The 19806-nt window shown below is 60.4% G+C and overlaps 9 protein-coding genes across 9 annotated transcripts in view; all 9 read left to right on the plus strand.

The window, feature by feature from the left end:
* LMXM_33_3750 (conserved hypothetical protein) overlaps positions 1-709 on the plus strand; it is a gene marked incomplete at both ends in the record, with an annotated part of 1712 nt that extends 1003 nt beyond the window's left edge. Inside the window, one exon of the mRNA XM_003878885.1 lies at positions 2-709. Coding sequence (XP_003878934.1) covers positions 2-709 — 708 coding nt within the window. The remainder of the gene's footprint in view (position 1) is intronic.
* Positions 710-1691: 982 nt separating this feature from the next.
* On the plus strand, positions 1692-2963 carry LMXM_33_3760 (putative actin-like protein; the record flags this gene model as incomplete). Its single annotated transcript, XM_003878886.1, has 1 exon — positions 1692-2963. One exon carries the CDS (start codon positions 1692-1694, stop codon positions 2961-2963), a length of 1272 nt encoding a protein of 423 aa, XP_003878935.1.
* Positions 2964-4009: 1046 nt separating this feature from the next.
* LMXM_33_3770 (conserved hypothetical protein) lies at positions 4010-4864 on the plus strand (the record flags this gene model as incomplete). Its single annotated transcript, XM_003878887.1, has 1 exon — positions 4010-4864. One exon carries the CDS (start codon positions 4010-4012, stop codon positions 4862-4864), a length of 855 nt encoding a protein of 284 aa, XP_003878936.1.
* Positions 4865-5639: 775 nt separating this feature from the next.
* LMXM_33_3780 (phosphomannomutase-like protein) lies at positions 5640-7421 on the plus strand (the record flags this gene model as incomplete). The annotated part of the gene is made up of 1 exon (XM_003878888.1): positions 5640-7421. The coding sequence occupies one exon, from the start codon at positions 5640-5642 to the stop codon at positions 7419-7421; it is 1782 nt and encodes a 593-aa protein (XP_003878937.1).
* A 1738-nt stretch (positions 7422-9159) lies between these two features.
* LMXM_33_3790 (conserved hypothetical protein) lies at positions 9160-13065 on the plus strand (the record flags this gene model as incomplete). The annotated part of the gene is made up of 1 exon (XM_003878889.1): positions 9160-13065. One exon carries the CDS (start codon positions 9160-9162, stop codon positions 13063-13065), a length of 3906 nt encoding a protein of 1301 aa, XP_003878938.1.
* Positions 13066-13992: 927 nt separating this feature from the next.
* LMXM_33_3800 (conserved hypothetical protein) lies at positions 13993-15060 on the plus strand (the record flags this gene model as incomplete). The annotated part of the gene is made up of 1 exon (XM_003878890.1): positions 13993-15060. The coding sequence occupies one exon, from the start codon at positions 13993-13995 to the stop codon at positions 15058-15060; it is 1068 nt and encodes a 355-aa protein (XP_003878939.1).
* A 732-nt stretch (positions 15061-15792) lies between these two features.
* Positions 15793-16386, plus strand: LMXM_33_3810 (conserved hypothetical protein; the record flags this gene model as incomplete). Its single annotated transcript, XM_003878891.1, has 1 exon — positions 15793-16386. One exon carries the CDS (start codon positions 15793-15795, stop codon positions 16384-16386), a length of 594 nt encoding a protein of 197 aa, XP_003878940.1.
* A 964-nt stretch (positions 16387-17350) lies between these two features.
* On the plus strand, positions 17351-17923 carry LMXM_33_3815 (putative ribosomal protein L14; the record flags this gene model as incomplete). Its single annotated transcript, XM_003878892.1, has 1 exon — positions 17351-17923. The coding sequence occupies one exon, from the start codon at positions 17351-17353 to the stop codon at positions 17921-17923; it is 573 nt and encodes a 190-aa protein (XP_003878941.1).
* An 875-nt stretch (positions 17924-18798) lies between these two features.
* Positions 18799-19668, plus strand: LMXM_33_3820 (conserved hypothetical protein; the record flags this gene model as incomplete). Its single annotated transcript, XM_003878893.1, has 1 exon — positions 18799-19668. The coding sequence occupies one exon, from the start codon at positions 18799-18801 to the stop codon at positions 19666-19668; it is 870 nt and encodes a 289-aa protein (XP_003878942.1).
* Between the last annotated feature and the right edge of the window lie 138 nt (positions 19669-19806).

A 19806-nucleotide genomic window follows, 5' to 3' on the forward strand; every position in this document is an offset into this window, starting at 1 on the left:
CGACGACGTCGAAAGGAGGACAGGCGTGCAGGCGTTGCTGACATCGTCGAGCAGCAATGTGGACGCTTCACAGGCACTGCCAGGGGCACCCGCGGCGGCGTCTCCAAAGTGCAGGGGCGTACCGGTTGGGAGGCCGGTGCGTCTGGGCCTCTGCCGACGCAACCAGCAAGCGGTGAAAGGGCTGGCAGCGCCGGAGACAGAGATCGCCGCTCATGCCGAGAAGGTGGCCAACGCGGCCCTTCACCGTAAACGCAAGCGAGCTTCTCCAGAAACGGCCCCCGTGCCCAAGCACCGGCCCGATAAGACGACCAACGACACCGCAGAGGTGTTTCGTCTCGGTGACGTCAGCGACAAGTCGTGCCGGAAGGTGAGGCGGGCGTCTGCGGGCGCTTTGCCGAAACCTGCACCACCAAAGCAGGAGGGGGACGACACAGACGGCGACGCGTCTCGAGTCTTTCTGGATGCTGCAATCCTCCCATTCTCGCAGTACGAGGTGCACCTCACCCCTCGTACGGCGGAGGAGGTAGGCGAAGTGGACCGTATCGCCAGGGAACAGCACCTTGTGTGCTCACCGCCACCGTCGTTGGCGAAGACATGTGTGTTCTACTTCGCCACGCGCCTCGCTGCCGAAACTTGCGTCGATCGCGCCACTGTGGCATCGCTGGACGCTATCCTGAAGCGCAACGTGAAACCTGTGTGCCGCACATGACCTTTACTGCCTTCCTTTCGATCCTTGTCGACGTGCCGTGCTGGCGCGCTTGCCATAACGACCTTTTTTGTGCAGGTGGAATGAGGTTCGGGGCAGGACGGGGACGATGACGTATTGCTGCTGTGGGGAGGGTGTGCCGGGCGCGAGTGGCGGTGTACTGAGGTGTCGGCGAAAGATGTGCACTGGTGCGTAAGCGTGAGCGTTCAATTTTGTTTTTTTTTCTCGCTGTTTTGTGTCGCTGTCGCGGCTCATTAGCTCTGGTGAACGGGCACGGCCCCGTTCATGGCCCAGTGTCGTCGTTCGGCTGCGTTAGTGCGTACACGCGCCGTGCACGCGCAGGCGATCGAGAGGAGAAAGGAAACGTGCATTTCACGAGTGATGTCTCAGCGCTGTGCTTGGCTGTTCACAAGTCTAGGTCCTCGCTGATAGTCGCCATGGAAGGGCCAGATGGTGACCCAGTGGAGCTTTAGTGTGTTTGCGGGAGAGGCGATGGAGACGCCACTTCTGATCATGTTCGCCTTCGAAACAGAGAAGGGCAACGGTGATCCTGTGCGATTCGCTCTAGAGCGGATGCTCACTCTCATTCGTGCACGAACTTATCCTCCCCTTTCTCTCCCTTAGGTGTTCTCGTCTCTCCTCATTTTTGTACCTTTGCCTCGCGCGGCATCCTTCTCTCTCTGCCTCTTTCGGGAACGGAGGGCGTGCTGACGCCACAGCGCTTGTCTCGTCTGTGTGTGTGTGCCGGCGCTTGGCGTGTTCTCTTTCCATTTTCTCAAGTCAGAACAACTCCAGCCAGTTTGATGCGTTACCCTTGTCTTGTGACCGCACTTCATCTCCCTCTCCCCCTCCGTGCCGCCGCTGCCGCCGCTCCCATTGCTTGCGGTGTCGTTCTTGTGGCGGTATTGTGATTGGGCCCGTGGGCACGCCTCAAAGACCACGAAAAGCATGCGCGGGTTCGTGCTGGAGATTAGATGAGAAGAAAATGTCTGTGGTGGAAGTTGGTACTTTTAACGTCCGTGCGGGCTACATCGGCGACGCGACGTGTACCCGGTGTGTGCCGGCACTGCGCGCCCTGGTCGCCCCAGAGGAGGTGGATCTCATCTCGCTTCTGTACGCCACCAGCAAGAGCCTCGATACAGCGTCGCTGCCGTCGTCTTCGGCATTTGCGAACGAGGAAGCAGGAGGGACTGCCGACTCCTTCCTGAGTCAAGGCAGTGGCGCACCTCCAAACGCGCTTCTCCCACTCTGGAGTCTACGCCAAGTGGAGAGCCATCCACAGGAGCACATAGACTCGTTGCGTCGCCTAAAGCGGGACGTGTTGGAGAACGCTGAGCAGGACCCGCTCTGCCTCGTCCTGCCCGAGGCCTGGCACGAGCGGACAGATGTTATGGAGGCGCTGTTTCAGCTCATCCTCGAGACCCCAGGTCTCACGACGGCTCTCTACTGCATGCGTCCTAGTGTGGGATGGACGTTTGCGTCTGGCGCCGCCTCGAGTATCGTGCTGGATGTGGGGCACAGCCACACAACGGTTACTGCCGTCTTGGACGGCTATGCACTGCGCCACTCCATTGACACGATCCCCGTCGGCGGTGACGCCGTCACGACCCAGTACAGCGAGTTGCTCAGCAAGCACCGACCCGTCGTGGAGGCGGCTGCGCCAGCATTGTCACATAGCACAGTGCGAGAGATTTACTGGCGCGATTGGGTGGCCGACGTAAAGCACTGCTTGGCACGCGTGCTGCCGTATCAGGGCGGCACTGGCGGTGGCACGTCTGCTGCAGGGAAGGGGTCTTCGCCAACAGCGGTCAAGGAAGCCCCCGTGCGCGCTGCAACGGACTTGCAGGCGCCAGACGGCGCAAGAGTGCACCTTGACGAGGGCGAAGCTGCTATCCCGTTCGAGGTGTTCTTCAGCGCAACAGGCGACGAGAAGCGGAACGTGGCGACTCTGATGGCCATGTGCAAGCGACGGATGGACCCGGAGTGGCAGCTACACACAGTGCCGCACTTGCTTGCTGGAGCCGGTAGCCTTGTGCCGGGCTTCCGCGACCGCGTGGTTGAGGAGCTGAAGGCACAGGATTCCTCCTACTTCCGCTATGAACGGGATGGGGTGCTGAACATGGCGCAGACCGCCGATGGTGCGTGGGTGGGGGCGTCCATGGCCGCCTCCAGCTCGTCCTTTGAGCCACTCTGGGTGACACGGGGGGAATGGGCTGAGGAGGGCGTCTCGGTGCTGTACCGTAAGCTCTTCTACTAGAGCGCAGCTTTCCATGGAGGCGCGGAGAAAAGAGAGGGAATACAGGAAAGCGCTGCGTGAACTCCTCACGGCGGACTCGTTCTTCCCCCTAACCCCTTACCCATTCCCTCCCTTCCCGCATCTTTCCGGCCGCCTCCCTGCGAATGTATCAGACGAGTACGAGGCCGAAACGAATGACCCCTGTCGCTGTGCTTTCTAGAAGTGCATGCGTGCTCTATCCCCAGCATCTTACCCGTGTCGGTTGCGCCGTGAAGAGGATGAAGGTGTCATGACTGTCTTCCTTGTTGTTCCGTTGGATAACACAGAGTCCCCCCTTTGCCTGCTCATGTGGGGTATGTGCGCATACGCCTGTGTCGGCGTATGCGGCACCCCCACCTTTTTTTTCCCTTCGCTTTCTATTCTTCGTAATCTGTCGTGCTCGGCCGCATGTTATTTCTTGACATCTTGTGGAAGAATGACACCCTGACAAGCCTACGATATCTGTATGTACATATAGATAGATCGATGAATGCTCCGCCGCGCTGCCCATCCTTCTTCGACGGTGCCTGCTCGCTTCCCTGCCTCTGCCTCTCTCTCGATCTGAGGGCGTGTGCGTGGCGCCGAATGAGCGACCAACCTACACCGGCGCAGTAGGGACGTATGAAGCACCGTGCGAACCCGGCGAGGTGACACTGTGTCAAATTGGGCAGACTGACGTGGGGTGGCTCCTCTTCCTTCTCTCCTCCCTTCCTCCCTACTAGGGTTGAGGCGTGCATGGCAGCCGTATCAGCTGCTGCTCTCCTTCCGTCCCCCGCGGCGTGCAGCGTACAGCGTGATGTGACACCCCATTCTCCTTTTTATCGCGGCTTCTCGTGTTTTTCCTTCAATTCTGCCGTCCGCTTCTCCCCCCCCCCCACCCACCCACACGCGCAAGCACCGCGTTGGCCCACAAGCGGCGGACTCAACCCCTTTTCTGTGGCGTGCCGAAGCCTTTTCGGCACCACCGAAAAGACGTAATTTCAGCGGCTCCCGAGATGTCGTCAAGACGCACCGGGGCAGTTGCGGTGATGGAGCGCCGCAGTGAATGGGTGGCGTCGCTGCGCTCCACGTTGCCGCAGTTTAGCAAGCGTTCCGCCGCGCCAGTGGAGCGTGGGCACGCCGCTGCCGTTCTCGGCCCTGCACCCCGACGCACTCTGGACGAAGCCGTTAGCTCTCACAACACGTCCTCTTTGCTGTTGCCATCCAAGTGGCGTGAGCAGGCCACGCAGCAGCTCATCACCACCCTGCATGGCATCGTACCGCCGCTGCAGGTGCAGCAGACGGATTACTTTCTCTGCTCCCTCATCCACCCCTCCTATGTGCAAGTGAGCACGATGCGCTGTGAGAGTGAATCGTTGCGCAGAAGGGTGCAGCAAGAGCTTCGTCGGACTGTCTGCATGCCGCTGGAGTTGACGATGACTGGATCCAAGAGTCTGCGCCTTCTGCGGGAGTTGACCCACTACGTTGAGCAAGGGGCGGCAGCTGCAGCTGCGTCTGCACGGGCGAGAGCAACGCTTCCGGCGGCGCCAGTAGCTGGAAAAAGCGACGCGCGAGATACGTCGTGTGGGCCGTCGTCGTGGTCATCTTACCCTCTCGATGCCTCGTGGCCAGAGCTGAAGAGCGCAGACAGTACTGCATTTGTGCAGGCGTTCCGGCGAGCCGGGCTCGAGTCCCTTGTGCTGTACGACAAGAGCTTCTTCGCTGCCTCGTCGTCCTCTACGGATATCCATGGCACCGGATCCGCCGAGGTCTCCTTGGCCGCCTTCACCGCCCTGTGCGGCAGCATTGAACTCGTCTCCGGGTGGTCCAGCTTGTTGCAGTTTGTGGACCGTGTGGCATGCGAGCAGCGTGGTATGGAACGCAATACTGACGGCCACGAGTAGGGTGGAGGTGGTGCGCGTGTGGTGGCACCGTCGCTTCGGCGTCCGCTGTTGTCTCTCTCTCATTTTGTCTGTTGTGTGGGTGTCGGGTTCCATCCGCACCTTTCGCCAGGGAGGTAGAAGAACGGACCGCATGGGACAGAGGTGTCATATCGTTTCCACGGCAAACGGTGAAAAGGGCCATAGAGAGGCGGTGGTAGGTAGATGAGCGCATGTGACGCTGCGGCGGGACGCGGATGAAGGGGTGACAAACATTATGTGCACTTGCAGCGGCATGCTACACATGCCTTGTGTGCCGCGGCTGCTCCAGCCATGGGTTTCCGAGGACAGGCTTGCTTTGGTGACTTTCCTGGGTACTTTTCCGTAAGGCTGCACCAGTCTGCCTCTTTTTTTCCCGTCTACGTGCGCTCTCTCACACAGCACACACACACACACACAGAGCCACCGGGTCTTTCCTGCCTGCTCCTTTCTCTCTCACTCGCTGGCATCCCAGCCTCGACTGGGAATCTGTGGCGCACAGGAGAGTGTTCCACTTCTCTCTACTCCAACTGCACTCGCTCAGGGTTGAGCGGCAGCGTTGCGCGATGCTTCTTCGCCACATGTTACTGACCTCATCGCTTCTTCCCCTTTATTTCAGTGTACTAAACACCTGCGCCTCCCCCTCCCCCAACTGTGCGTTTTACATCCGCACCCCCTATTTCTCTGTTGCAGCTGCCGAACATCTCTGGGCCTGCCATTGTGAACCACAGTGAAGAGGGAAACACGAAGCAAGTGAACCATGTCATCCCTCGATGCGAAAGTGGAGCAGTGGCTGGCGTGGGACCGCGATCCGGCGACGCGTCAGGTCATCGAATCCCTGGCAGCCAAGAAGGACACGGCGGAGCTGCGACGCCGCCTTGAGACGCGCATGAAGTTCAGCACCGCCGGCCTGCGATCCACCATGGGGGCCGGAAACGCTCACATGAATCGTCTCACGGTGCTGCAGACGGCGCAGGGGCTGGCGGCGTACGTGAAGCAACAGTTTGCCCCCGCGGAGCTCTCGCGCGGCATAGTCATCGGCTACGATGGGCGGCACCACAGCCGCGAGTTCGGTGAGATCACAGCCACTGTCATGCATCAGCAGGGCATCAAGACGTACTTGTACCGCGACTGCATCCCCACACCGTTTGTGCCGTACGGCGTCAGGTTCTTGAAAGCATTAGCCGGGGTGATGGTGACGGCCAGCCACAACCCCAAGGCGTACAATGGCTTAAAGGTGTATTGGTCGAACGGGGCTCAGATTGTCGCTCCGCTAGATGCATCGATCGCCGCCAGCATCGACGCGAACCTCACTCCTCTCGAGTCTTCGTGGGCCCCGTTCGCCGCGGCCGACCACGTGGACCCGTACGACGACGTTTTCGCAGACTACTTCGCCACGCTGCGTTCCTCCTACGCCCCGGCCAGCGACGCGTCCTCCGTGCGCTTCACCTTCACTGCCATGCACGGTGTAGGGACCCGTTTCACGAGGTATGGGCTTCGGCACGTGTTGGGGCTTCCTGCGTCGCACCTCAGCGTCGTGGCAGAGCAAGCCGAGCCGAACCCGGACTTCCCTACCGTGCGCTTCCCCAATCCGGAGGAGGGCAAGTCGGCGTTAGCCTTGTCCTTTGGAACTGCAGAGACCCACGGCGCCACCGTCGTGCTGGCAAACGACCCGGATGCTGACCGCCTGGCCGTGGCGGAGCGCCTTCCCAATGAGGAGGGGTGGCACATATTGACGGGCAACGAGATCGGTGCACTGCTGGGGTGGTGGGCGCTGGAGCGAGCGCGGCGGCAGGGCATCGCGCTCGAGCGCTGCTTGCTGATATCGACTGTAGTCAGCTCGTGCATCCTCAAGACAATGGCGGCCAGGGAGGGGGCGCAGTACTCGGAGACATTGACGGGCTTCAAGTTTATGGGCAACAAGGCACTGGAGCGGAAGGCGTCGGAAGGGTTGCAGACGCTCTTTGCGTACGAGGAGGCGATTGGGTTCATGTGGGGCGAGCGGGTGATGGACAAAGACGGCGTGACGGCTGCGGTTGTTGTCGCCGACCTCGCCTGCTACCTCTGGAAGGAGAGACAGTGCTCGCTGGTGGAGTACCTGCAGAACTTGTACCGGCAGTACGGCTACCATTTCACGTACAGCTCGTACATGACGATAGATGACCCGTCACGGACAAAGGCGCTCTTGCAGAGCATCCGCACTGCGGCGTCAGGGGAGTACCCCTCTCAGGTGGCGGGGCGGCCAGTGACGCGCGTGGTAGACCTCGCGGCGCAAGTTGACACGGCTGCCCCGTCTCGACGGCCGTCTCTCGGCAAGACGCCAATGATCACCTTGCACGTGGACGGCGGCATAAGCATCACCATTCGAGGCAGCGGCACGGAGCCGAAGGTCAAGTGGTACGCCGAGCTGGTGAGCACGGACGCGGCGGGACAGCAGGTGCTGAACGCGTTCGTGGCAAAGGCTGTGACTGAACTTATGCAGCCGCACAAGTTCGGCCTCGTCATGCGCCCCGAAGACGCGGAGGTGTTTAGTAAGCTCTAGCGCTGTCCTTCTCCCCCATGTACTCGTCCCACCCACTTTTGTAGATGGGATCGTGCGTGTGCGCGCCTCCTGTGCAATGCCAGAGCGATCTGTGCGCGGACATACCCCGTCGACGTATCGCACAAGAGCTCAAGACACACACACACACACAAGCCGCCTCTGTCTTTCGTGCTCGCTCTCGCGCCCCCGCCCCCTTTTCTGTGGTGCGGCTCCGGCGTCTCCTTTTTCTTCAGGACGTTTTCTCTGCCACGGCGCTTTGCTGCAGCTGCCACTCGCCCATTGACTGCCTCTGCTTTGTGCTTGCTCATGCTTACCTACAACGCAGCCCTTCCTCCCCACCCACCCACCCTCGACGGTGGCGGTCAAACTTCGCGTCCCTCACTCACGCTCCTTTTTTTTTGTTGTTCTGTCGCGATCGAAAAAGCAAAAGAAAAGGGAAGACTTGTGCCACGTGCGTCAGGGTCTGTCGCGTCGCTCGTGGACTTGGTCGTGGTGTTATCGTTTCTTGTATCGTTGTTCTTTGCAAAGGTGCTGGTGCTACCGTTGTACTGTCGCTCGAATAGTGGCACTGTGAGCATCGTCTGATGAACATCGTCTGCGGCACCCCCTTCCTTCTCTCGTGCGCTCCTTTTTCGTTTCCGTTTGCTGCGGTGTTGGTGCCGTGCCTATCGCTGAGCAGTTTTCGCATGCAACACCACACACGTACATGCGCCTGTGGTGCGGGCTCAAAGCACGCAAGACAACAAACGAAGAATGAGAGCGAAACGCAACGAACACGCGAATATGTGCCGCGTCTGCCGCCGCCATGCGACAGAGGTCTGACAACGTCTCGCTCGTTCCCGAAGAGCGGCCGTTCCAAGAGGTGCCTTGTGCGCCATATCGCCCCTTCCGGTGCTGAAGCGTGAGAGCGCGACGGCGAAACGGGTTACTGTAGCATTGCGGCTCCTCTCTTGCGCCGCTGAAATATGCTGTCAATTCTTACCTTTATAATGTCCGCTGCTGGCCTCTCCGCTCACCAGTGTTCCGCCTCCGTTCTCCTTGTGCGTGTGGTTTCACCGCGTGCCGCAGCACTACAGACGTGCGTGGGATCTTATCGCGTAATCGCGCATACGTCAGCGGGGGGCTCTGTACGCATCTTTTGCTCAACCGCAAACGGAAACAAGCACGGCGCCGGTACACCTCTGCCACCTTTGATCTCTGTACAGACGAAGCCTCTCCAACCACTTGTGGGTGTCTCCGATGCTGTTCTGTGCTGGCACCCACACGCACACACGGCGGACATGAATAGAAAAGCGTACGGAGCCCCCTGCAACGGCCATCTACTCACCTTAGGGTATCCGAAGACACAAGATTTAGAAAAGCGCAGGTCGTGGTGCGTGCGCTTGCGCCTGGTCAGGGTAGCAGTACGTCTCCTGAGGGCAGACTGACCCTCCTGGAACTCTTTTGCCCGAGAGAGAGGGTGACCATTGCATTCCTCGGTGCTTCTTGTTGCTCCATCCCCCTCCTCCCTCCGCCATCCCGACCACACCCATCCCGCTAGCGCGTGTTACACGTCGCACTCTACGCACCCTGTGACCCCCCTTTCCACACCACTGTCGTCTCGGTGGGCGCTACGGCGGAGAGGTGGTGCTGGGCGGTTGAGGGTCTACTGAGTGAGCCTCTCATACTTGCCTGCCCGCCCGTGTACTTGCTGCTTGCTTACCTTTTTTTTCAACCTGCTCTTTTTTGCGTCTCCGCTATGAGCAGCGTCTCGGCACCGCCTCAGCTCTCGCCGAAGGTGATCCCGGGCTGCAGTAACACCCACAGCAACAGCGGACTTCCCACCATCCTCTCCGATCTCGGCACCTTTGCGTACCAGTCAGCGTGCTACGGCCCGCAGCAGCTGCTCGCATGCAGTTCTGCAGTGACCAGCGCAGGTGAGGTGATCTTTGTCTATGACATGAATAGCATGCTTCTTACACAGTCGCTCAGCGGACACAAGGCTGCTGTCACTGCACTGCTGTGGCGTCGATCTCCGGCATCCTACCTGCAAACAGGCCTCTTTCTGTGGAGCGGTGACACGAGCGGTGCGCTGATGTACTGGGATGTAGTGGAGGGCGTAGCGCTGACATCGATCCAGACGCCTTGCCGTGCCTTGGTGCAGTCGCTGACGCTTCTCACAGATGAGCACCTCCTCGTCGTCACTCAGGAAGGCACAGGCTACGTGTTCAACTCACACCTCGTCGACAACATCCCTCTGCCACCCGGCCGTCTCCTGCTAGAGGCAACGCAGAGCACCCTCCTGGGCAACATCAGCAGACCATCGCTCGTCGCTTGTTCGCGCCTCAACGACCAGCACTGCTGCGCCGTTGTGCTCGGCGACCGTCTGCGCATCCTCACCGCCATCCAGCTTGAGACCGGCGCCGCCCCTCCTGTAGCGAAGGATCTTATCTACGACAGCTGTGATGGCGCCCCCACGGTCATCGACGTCGTTTTCAGCGACGCGCAAGAGGAGGTGCTGTACTTCGCCACGCGCAACACAGTGGGCTGCTACGACTGGAAGCTGGGGCTGATGTTGAACGAATCGCTTCTATGGTTGCCGGACGAGGTGGAGTTTCGCCGCATCTTTCGTTCGTGCTCGAGTGGCGCGGCGGTGCACGCCGCCGCGATGCGTAGCCCGGAGTCTACGGCGTCTTCGTCAGGCGATGCGGCCGCCGCGCAGGTGCCGCTCATGTACTCGTTCGGCTCCGATCAGCGACTCGTCGCGTGGCACGTCACGCGGCACGACCGCTTCACTGCCGTTTCGACAGACGTGCGTGGGGTGCGCATCAATTCCAAGCTGTGCGTTAACGTGGCGCAGTCGGAGCTCGACTCGTCGCTGTTTGCAGTGCTGTTCGAGGACGGCTCCATTGTTCACTGGCAGTACACCCCCCTGGCTCGGCGGTGGAAGCTGCTGGACTGCTGGATGGCGCCTGTGGTGCGCCCCGTGACGTTCTGCGCCGTCGGTGCCCATCACTGCTGTGTGGCTTTGGAGAGCGGTCATCTTGCTCTGATGGACATTACGCACAGCATGGCGGTTCGGCGGTTCAACTTGGTCTACTCTGGCGGAACGCAGATTGTGCTGCTGTGCGGGTACAAGTGGAGCGACCTTGTGTGGATCGTGTCGGACCGCATCCAACAGTACCGCCACCACCACCAAGTCTCGCTGATTGACACCCGCACAGGGGAGGTGGTGCGAGTGCTGCGCAAACCGTCCTCGGCACCAGAGCAGACCCGGATGAAGGAGATCACGATGGACCCGACAGCCACGTACGTCTTGCTGACGTTCTGGAACGGCACATTTGAGGTTTGGACAGCGGCGGACAGCCGACTTGTGCACATCCACTCCGGTTTGGGTGTCGCAAACGTCTCGTGGGCGCCTCCGTTGATGCGGCGCTGCTTGAGTGGTGTGCAAGGTACGCCGCAGCTGCTCGCCGTGCTGTTCTCGGAGGGCACGCTGTCGCTGTGGTCCGCCTACAAGGACCGAGTGGTGGTAAGCCGCGACGCCATCCCCCTCTTCCACCCAAGCGTTGTGGAGGGGTCGGTGCGGTCTGCAGTGGTGGTGGATACGCTTGTCATGTGGGACGGTCAAGGTAACGGCGTCGTGCTGCGCGCGCAAGGGACGCGGCTGGCGGTGCGGCGGCTACGTGATGCGCCTCCAAACAGCGGGGCTGTGATGTGCTTGGGGGGGCCGTCACCGCCATCTCGTGCGACAGAGTTCATGAGCTTTTCGTCGCCGCTCGCGTGGACGTCATCGGGGTCCTTCTCACACCACGAGGACAGCGACAACGCAGCCAACTTGATCAACACCGGCGAAGCAGGGCTTTCCATGCCATCGGCCGCTGGCTTCAGTGCTGCCCGCGCCGTCGCGGTTCTCTTCGAGAGTGGCGTGTTTGCTGTATGGGACATCGCGACCGGTGAACGCCGCGCGCTATCTTCGGCTGGCATGGCTGCGGAGGTGCGCGCGCTGTCGCTCTACTGGACTGGCGGGTCGCTCTGTGTACTGGGCGCTGATGGCTGCCTCTACGTGCTCGACACATACCTGACCGAGATGAACAGCAGCGTGCGGTACCGGGCGCTGCGGCGTCCCATGAAGAACGTAGCCTTTCTCCTTCCTGCCCACCGTACCTACGTGCAGGTGGCGCTGGAGCTGGGCAGTCCGCCGTCGGGTGTACGCGACGAAGCCCAACGCGCCTCGCACTCTTTGAGCGATGCCCCCAGTGCAGTCATGGAGGCGGTTCCAGTCTCCGCGCGTCCCTGCCGTGGCCCATTTGGCCAGCTCCTCACTGAGGGCATACGGACTTTGCAGGATGAAGTGGAGCTCTATCGCACCACGATGGTGCCGCGCGATGTGCTGCTGCGGCTGAGCCGCTGCGGCTCCACCGCGGGGCCGGTCTCCCCTCTGACTTGGCTGAGACGCGCTGCAGTGGTTGCCGACTTTCTTGGCCAGTCAGCGAAGCAGCGGTTCATGCGCCTTGCAGTCAATGTGCTGCGGCACTGGCAGCCGTCCGCCGTGGCGCGACGCGGTGTCGGGGGCTGCCCCTCGGCGGCCTCTTCGCCAGCCGACGCCGTACTGGCGGCCGAATCGGCTGACTGCCCTCCTGCTTCACCGAACAGCGAGTCGCTCGGTGAAGACTCCTTCATCGTGCCGCATACTTACCCTTGCGCAGACGCGTACTCGGAAGCGCTTGCCCCTTCTCACATTGTGCGCCGTAATCGTATCCTACTCAATGAGCAGCGGACCGCTGCGCTGCTTGTGAACGCGCGCAACCACCGCGCCAGGGATGACTCTATGTCGCGGCTCGCGCTTGCGCGGGACTGGCTTCGACTCGGGCACCGTCAGAGCGTCATCGAGGTGCTGCTGGATGCGCCGCCACAGTCCACGACCTACAACGAGCTGGCCACCCTGAGCATGGCTGTGGCTGCCTCGACCGCCGTCCAGTCCTCCTCGGTGGACTCGGCCACGTCGGCGCTCTTCGTCGCCTCGGCGAAGCGTGCGGCGGCAATGTTGCTAGCGCAGGGCGACGTGGAGGCAGCTGTAGAGAAGCTAGCGCTGGCTGGCGAGTACCGCAGCGCCTGCGTCACACTCCAGTCGAAAGGTCGGTGGCGCGATGCTGTGCTTCTTGTCAAGGCGGTGCCTCAAGTGCAGCGGCCCTTGCTGGCGGAGGTGCTGCAGCGCTGGTCAGCGCTCTCAGTGAAGCGCGGCTACCGCCTGCTTAGCGCCGCTCTTCTACTCGCCGTCGGTGGACCGACTCCTCGTGAGACGCAGCCCCCTCCACTGGCAGCTTTGTCCCTGCTGATAGAGTCGGCTCATTTCACGGATGTGGCTGGGCTCCTGGCGCTCGTGCTGGCCCAGTACCACGAGGCCATTCTTGGCTGGCCAGAGACGGCTGCAGCGGCGTGGTCGTCTATATCACCCGCCCACTCTTCGGACACCTCACCAGGGCAGCCCGTGAGTGCCAGTGCCATAATGGACACTGTGCTGCACGCCTTGGCCGACTACAGCGGCCTCCTGCACACAGTTGGGAACATGGCGGCCGAAGAGGTCGTGCTGCGGCAGGCTGCAGCGCTGAAGGTGTCCATGCGGCAAGCTGCCAAGGACGACAGCGATGAAGGCGGGGACTAATTAGGGACCGCTGCACACAGGGATGGACTGACTGTTGTGACGGCGGTGAAGCATGATCTTTCTACCGCACACCTTCTCTGCTGCCTCTCTCACTCGCGTGACGTGCGGTTGCGGTGCGGAGGCGAGGGAGAAGCCGCAACACAACGATATTGGTTGCGGCTTCGATCATGCGTTGCGCTCTTGTAGGAATGTTTGTGCGCCCTGTGGACTGCTTCGGCAGAGAGAGCCCGAGAAATACATGGAATGACTCCCAGCCCTCGGCTTTGTGGCAGAGGCTGCCTTGATTGGCGCCTGTGGAGAAAATAGAAGACCCCTCTTCGAAGAGTTCAAGGTGAGCGATGCCTAGGAATCCACACACGCTTTCCCGCACGGCGCCACGGCCCCCTTGCGGGGTGTGCTCGCATAGCATACCCCTCCCCCTCTCCCCCAAAAGCGCCTCAGCGCAGGTTTCTTTGGCAACACCGGAGAGACGCGACTGACCACCACGTGAGAACACTGCGGGAGGGGAGGGGAGATGTGCTCCGCTGAAGCAAATGCGTCGACGAAGGTGCACAGCCCGCCGTCACCACTTCCTCCTTATCTCTCTTACTCATTTTTCCTATGGCTATGAGCGTCTCCAGGGGAGGGGGTGCTTACAGCGCAGCCGCACGCTCATGTCTGCGCACGACACGCGACCTGCCGTGTTGCTTGCATACGCCTCCTTGATGTGGAAGTGCGAGGCAGCAGAGGGTTTTCTTTTTCGTATCCAAACATACCCGTGCGCTGATTTCGCGTGTAAAAATAAGGGACCGCTGAGCAGCCACTTGGCGCCTCGTACTTTCTCTGCTGCCACAGCGTGAATATGTCCAGTGGGTGCTGCGGGCGTTAGTCTCTCTCCTTCTGTCTTTTGTTGCCGCTGCGCGCTGCGGCGGCGTCGACTGCACAGGGATGCGGGCGAGGCGTTCTTGTAAGTTTGCCGAGTACCTCTCCACGTACGCCATTCTCGAGCACATTGGAATTCACCCGACGACGCTGATTGAGAAGCGTGATGCCGCAGTTGGAGTTGGCGTGTACGTGCGCGATGCCTGCGACGCCGGAACCACCCTCCTCGCTGTCCCGTCGAAGCGGTTCTGCACCACTTCCGTGCTATCGCGAGTGGGGCTGAAGACCTCTTTTTGCAGCCCGTGGCGTGCGGACAGCGAGGTGCGAGCGACGGCTTCTGCTGGGCCGGCATGCGACGTTCACGGCGGCATCCTTTCCTTTCTCACAGGGACTACACAGTGGCCAGAGCTAGCATGGCGGCTCGCCCTCGAGCAGCACCGCAGTGTGTCGCCTCTGTGGGGCTGGCTGCAGAGCCTTCCGTCTGTGGAGGAGCTGGCTGACCGTAGGGACGCGGCAGAGCGGCACTGTCGCGTGCACCACACGATGCTGCTGCCGTACTACTTCAAAGGGCGCCAGCGCATTCGAGAAGAGACGTTGACCGCCTACTCGCAGTTGCGTGCCCACAATATTTTACCGTGCTTTGACCGCTTTGCGTGGGCAGTGGACGTGGTGCTGTCTCGTGGGCTGCTCCTGCCGACAGCGTGGCCCGATACCGGGGGCGTCTTCACGAACAGCACGGCGGGCGGCGAGCAGGAGGAGGGAGGCAGCGACCCACCGCCTCATATCTCGTTCGAGTGTGGTGTGGTGCCTTTTCTGGACCTTGTAAACGCCCCAGACGACATCGGTCGTGCGGTCAACGCAGACATCGAAGTTGCAACGTCGTTCGAGACCCTTCCGAAATTCCTCACAGACGAGTTGGCGGCTGACGCTACCGCTAGAGGACGCGGTGGCGATGAGCTTGCAGAGGTGAAGCGCTTGCTAGAGACGCACTACTATCTCTGCCTTACCCTGCGGAAACCGCTGCGTGCCTCTGAAGAGGTCATTCTGGACTGGCAGGTGCCCGTGTTGACGACCGAGGTGCTGACGGCTGCTGAAGACGCGCTTGTCAGCCGTTTTCTCAAGTACATGTTTTAGCGTCGGCGGCACCACCGCCCCCTCTCCCCCCTTTCCCTGCGGAGTCGACTGTCTTTTGAACGACCTGCCGACCAAGTAGTAGGGGCGCACCATATTCACATGATGCGTACCAAGGAGCTCTAACTGGAGTGCACCCACCACCTCGACCTTAGGCTCTAGCAATGAAAAGAGTAAGCCCTCCATTAGCCATGCAACGTCCACTGACGGCGTTACGGTGTGTCGCTGATTTCTCGAGGGACGTGCTTCAGTGACGCATGTCCGACCCCTTCCGCTTCCCCCATCACCGAAGCCGCTGTGGTCATCATCGTTGTATTCTGACCATCGCTCCCTCTCCTGCTGCCGTTTCCTGCCCCCCACCCCCACTGGCCTTCCCTGTACTTCTTCGGATGTCGCTCCTCCGTTGCGACGTCTACCTGCGTGGTGGAGTCTCTTCGTGTGCGGTGCACCTACTTCTCTTGCGGTCTCCTTCACCTACTGTCTCGATGCGGGCGCTATCGCGGGACTCAGGTTTATCGACTGCTAGCTGAGAGAAGCCCCGCCGCACGTGAGGCCGTTGTCCTCCTTGTCGCCGCTTCGATACCGCTGCTGTGGAGGCTGCTGGTTAGCCGGCCCCGTAGTACCTTTTTTATCTTGCTTGTACTGCTGTCATTGGTTCGTGCACATCCTCAGGGCACACCTTTGGCGATCTCTCTCTCTGTTTCCTCCGCCTCCCCTCTCCTGCACGAGGTTCACATGTCTTTCACGTACCAGCGCCTGAAGATGCGGACGACGACGGTCGCGGTGGATCACATGCGCAGCTTTTGCGACGGCTGCCACCTCGTCCTCAGCGCCGTCACGCACCCATTCAAGCGGGTTGTCGGACGCGTGAAGGCTGAGGCGCCGTGGGTGACCACTCTCGTGGCCTGCACATTAGTGACGGCTCTCCCTCTCATTTTTTATCCATACGTGAAGAAGTACGTGCTGAATGACGAGCGCGCGGCTGCCGAGGCGGAGCGCGTGCGGCTGTGCTTGCAGAAGGGCATTGACCCGTACCCGTACATGCACCACAAGGAGTTTGTGTACGGCAACTCAGCCCCGGTTCTGGCCAACGAGACGCAAATTCCTCCCCGGATCGGGTGGGAGTTCAAGGCCCTTGAGAATTACTACAGAAGAAAAGAAGAGCTTCGGCACGAGGTGGGCGGCAACATTGACGATACGGTGCAGAAACTGATGGCGCTCAAGGGGGAGCAGCGAAGCGCGTACGACCGCATGCGCGGCAAGCCTGGCACAGAGCCGCGCGATCTCATTTTCCGCGACCGCCACGATGTGGACAGACTCACGTCCTAGGCAAGGAAAGACACGGCGCTCCGTATCACCTGCATCCTCGAAGCGCTTCGCCCCCTCCGTCTCAATGGGTGCGCTCACCCGGGAACGTCGTGGCGTCATTTTTCATGCCTACCTGCGATGGCTACGCGCTGTCTGCTGTATGTCTTTTATCCTTGTTGCTCGTATTGTTTGCGAAGCGCGACTCACGGCCGTTTGTCGCCGCCGTGGTCGCCCTGACTTGTACAGGAGACAGAGGTGGAGGAGAGAGGCATCATGGCGTGGGCTGACTGCTTTGCTGTGACTGTATCGTGCAGCTTGTTTTGGTGGGCGTTTGGGGCTCCTCTGCCCACCACATTGAAGAAATGGCAAAACATTCTGCTGAGCAGCTGAAGAGAACAAGGGTAACGTCTAACGGTTGCCCTCTTGCCTTCGACGACAGACCGTGACGCCTATTCTCTGTTAAGTCTACGTCTTCGCCGGGGATGAGTCGGCGGCGGAGGGTGCAAGGGTTTCTTCGGGTGCGAGAAGTCGACGCTTTTACAGAGCTCGTCGCAGCGCTCTCGGCAGCGCATAGCCGCATGAAGAGAAGCCTGACGTGTAGCCCAGTAACACAGGCGAAGGCACTTCGCGAGCTGCCCCCCCCCCCCCCCAATCCATCAAGAACCTACACACCATTCTTGTGTTTCCATCCCCGTCGCCTCGCCTGCTGTTTCTTTTCCTTCTCCACTACTTTTCCTCAATGCGGCCATCCCTCCTCTCGCCTTTGCTCTGATTTACCCTGCTGCCGCCGCCGCTCTCTCTCTCGCTCCTCGTGCCCCGATGTACCGCACTCAATTGGCAACCATCGCGGTTGGCGCTCTGCTCAGCTGCAACGCAGCGCAGCGCACTCAGTAACCCGACGAGGTGCACCCTCCCCGACTCATCCCGGAAAGGAAGACACTCGTCTCTGTGTTGGTTTTCTTGTAGCGCGTCGACCGTGTGCGCCATGCTTCGCTTTTTTCGGGCACGCCTGGCACCCACCACCACCGATGCGGCCGCCAAGCTGCCTGCTGGGAATCCGGTGAACAAGACGTGGTTCCGCCACAATCTCATTATCCGGCGCAAGGGTTCGTACCGCTCTCGGTGGGGCAACGGCACGGAAGGGTACGGAGCTGGCGTTCCTCTTAGTGATCAAGTGAAGCTGCACTGTGTAGACAACACAAACTGCAAGCACGTCCGTCTCATATCCAAGGCTACGGCTGAGCGCTTCGCACACTGCCGCGTCTTTCCTGCCGTCGCCCACCGTGTGTCGGTGCAGCGCTTCAAGGGACGTGGCGGGGGTGCTGAGGTCTCGCGCCATCGTGTCAAACCCGGAAACATATACTGGGTCTGCCTATTCACGCGTCGTCAAACAAACACCCGCATGAGTGGCTTGCAGACGAACTTTGACCGCAACACGTGCATTATCATGAATGACCAGCGCGTACCGTTAGGGACGCGGGTGATGTACTGCGCTGGCCGTCACGTTAACCACAAGTATCACATGAAGGCCGTCGTGCTCGCAAACTTTTTTGTCTGAGCCGATGCCGCACGCGCGCTCTGTCGCTTATGTGGACTTGCAGCGACCGGCACAAGCAGAGCGTCATTTTTTTTTCGCGTGCGTGCGTGCGTGAGTAGTGTCGACTCTTGTGTGCGCATGATTGCCCTGTTTGGTGCTGCTTGCTGCATGGTTGTTGCTCCGCGGTTGCGTCCCGTCCGGACATCCTTTGTGTTTACATGGTGTCATAAGAGGAGTCCCCTTCAAGAGAGAAAGAAAAAAGGTACAGCGTGCGCAGAGGCGAAGGCGTGGGGGTCTTTTCTCTGTACTCACCACCATTGCTTGCGTGTGTGTTTGTGTGCGCTTGCCATCGTTTTTCATCCATGACGTACGCGATGCACAACCCTGCGACTGCGGAGCTGTTTGTTGAAGGATTAGTCGCGGTCTTGGGTAAGGCTGACCTCCTTCGCGCTTTTCTTGCGCCGACCATCTCTCTCTGTTTCCTCACATAACGGGAATGATGCGCACACGGCGCTGCCTTCGTCGTCCACCTCGTTCCCCTCTCTTCGCTTCCGTTTTTTGTGACTGCTGTGTGCTTCTCCGCATATGCAAGAGCGGAAAAATCCCCTCCGCCCTAGAACAGCTGCACTGAGCTGAAATCAGCAGTCACGAGAACCGTAGCACTGCGATCCCCGCACCAGTGGACGTCCCCGTGTTTGTGTGCAGAGGTTTGGCCTGCTCCACCCTCTTCGCTGCTCTTTTCTTTCCTCCCTTTCTCATTTATTGAGCCTGCCACTAGCCCGGAAGCAAGAACGCGAAAACAGCTCTATTGGCGTTGCGAAAGCCGTCGAGGCGAAGTGACCACTGGGCCCTTGCCTATCGACCGCGTCACATCATACTGCGACAAGTGGAGCGAGATGCCCGCGATTGTGAAGCAGCTGCCCTCGTCGGACGACGACAATGATCAGGCGTCTCTGTCCCCTTCCAAGGAGTACGCACAACTTGGCGAGGACAGCAGCCCAGCTGGCGCGTTTCGAACAGAGTTCCCGATCGCCGAAGCTGGCGCGGAAGCGGAGGACCTAGCCAAACCGCAGGAAGCAGACGCCAGCAGCGCGGAGCGCGTCGTAGACGTGGAGGAATGCGCTCGACTCAAAGTGGCTGGAAATGAGCTCTTCAAGGACGGCGACATCTCTGAGGCGCTCACGCTGTATCGAAAGGCGCTGTGGTGCGCCCCCCTCAAGCCTTTGCCGTCGCGTCACACCGCTACAGGCAAGCCCAGTGTTTCGCCAACGCTGCCGGATGGTAGCGCCCCTGCAGCTAGCTCACACACGGCAACAGAAGGCGGCGCGACTGAGGAGGAGCAGCAGCCGGTGGACACGACGGACTACACCCTTACGGCGCAGGTGTACTGCAACGCCGGCTTCTGCCTCATGAAGCTGGACGTGAAGGAGGAGGCGGAGCACATGTTCTCGGAGGCTATCCGACACGACGACTCGTACTTGAAGGCGTACATCCGCCGCGCGGACTGCTACTACATGTTGCAGAAGTGGTCCAGCGCTTATGGAGACTACGAAAGCTACGAGAAGCTTGGCGGGGTGCTCGACGCGCAAGGTCGCGCCCGAAAAGTTGCTTCCAAAGCCAAGGTGGACGAGGAGATGCAAAAGATGTTGGGTGAGCTGAAGAACCTCGGCAACAAAATTCTCGGCAATTTCGGCTTGTCCACGGACAACTTCAAGTTCGACAAAGACCCCAACACCGGTGGCTACTCGATGCGCTTCGAGCGATAGGAAGTCTGAAGCGGAACCGACCCCCCTTCCTCCCTCACACGAAAAGGAATCACCTTTGCGCGCTGCGTGTGTGTGTGTGCGGCGGTACTACTTTAAACGCTATTCTGTGCTTTCAGGGGTTTGGGGTGGGTGAATTAT

This window comes from Leishmania mexicana, chromosome 33 (assembly GCF_000234665.1).
Source record: "Leishmania mexicana MHOM/GT/2001/U1103 complete genome, chromosome 33".
Lineage (NCBI taxonomy): Eukaryota > Euglenozoa > Kinetoplastea > Trypanosomatida > Trypanosomatidae > Leishmania > Leishmania mexicana.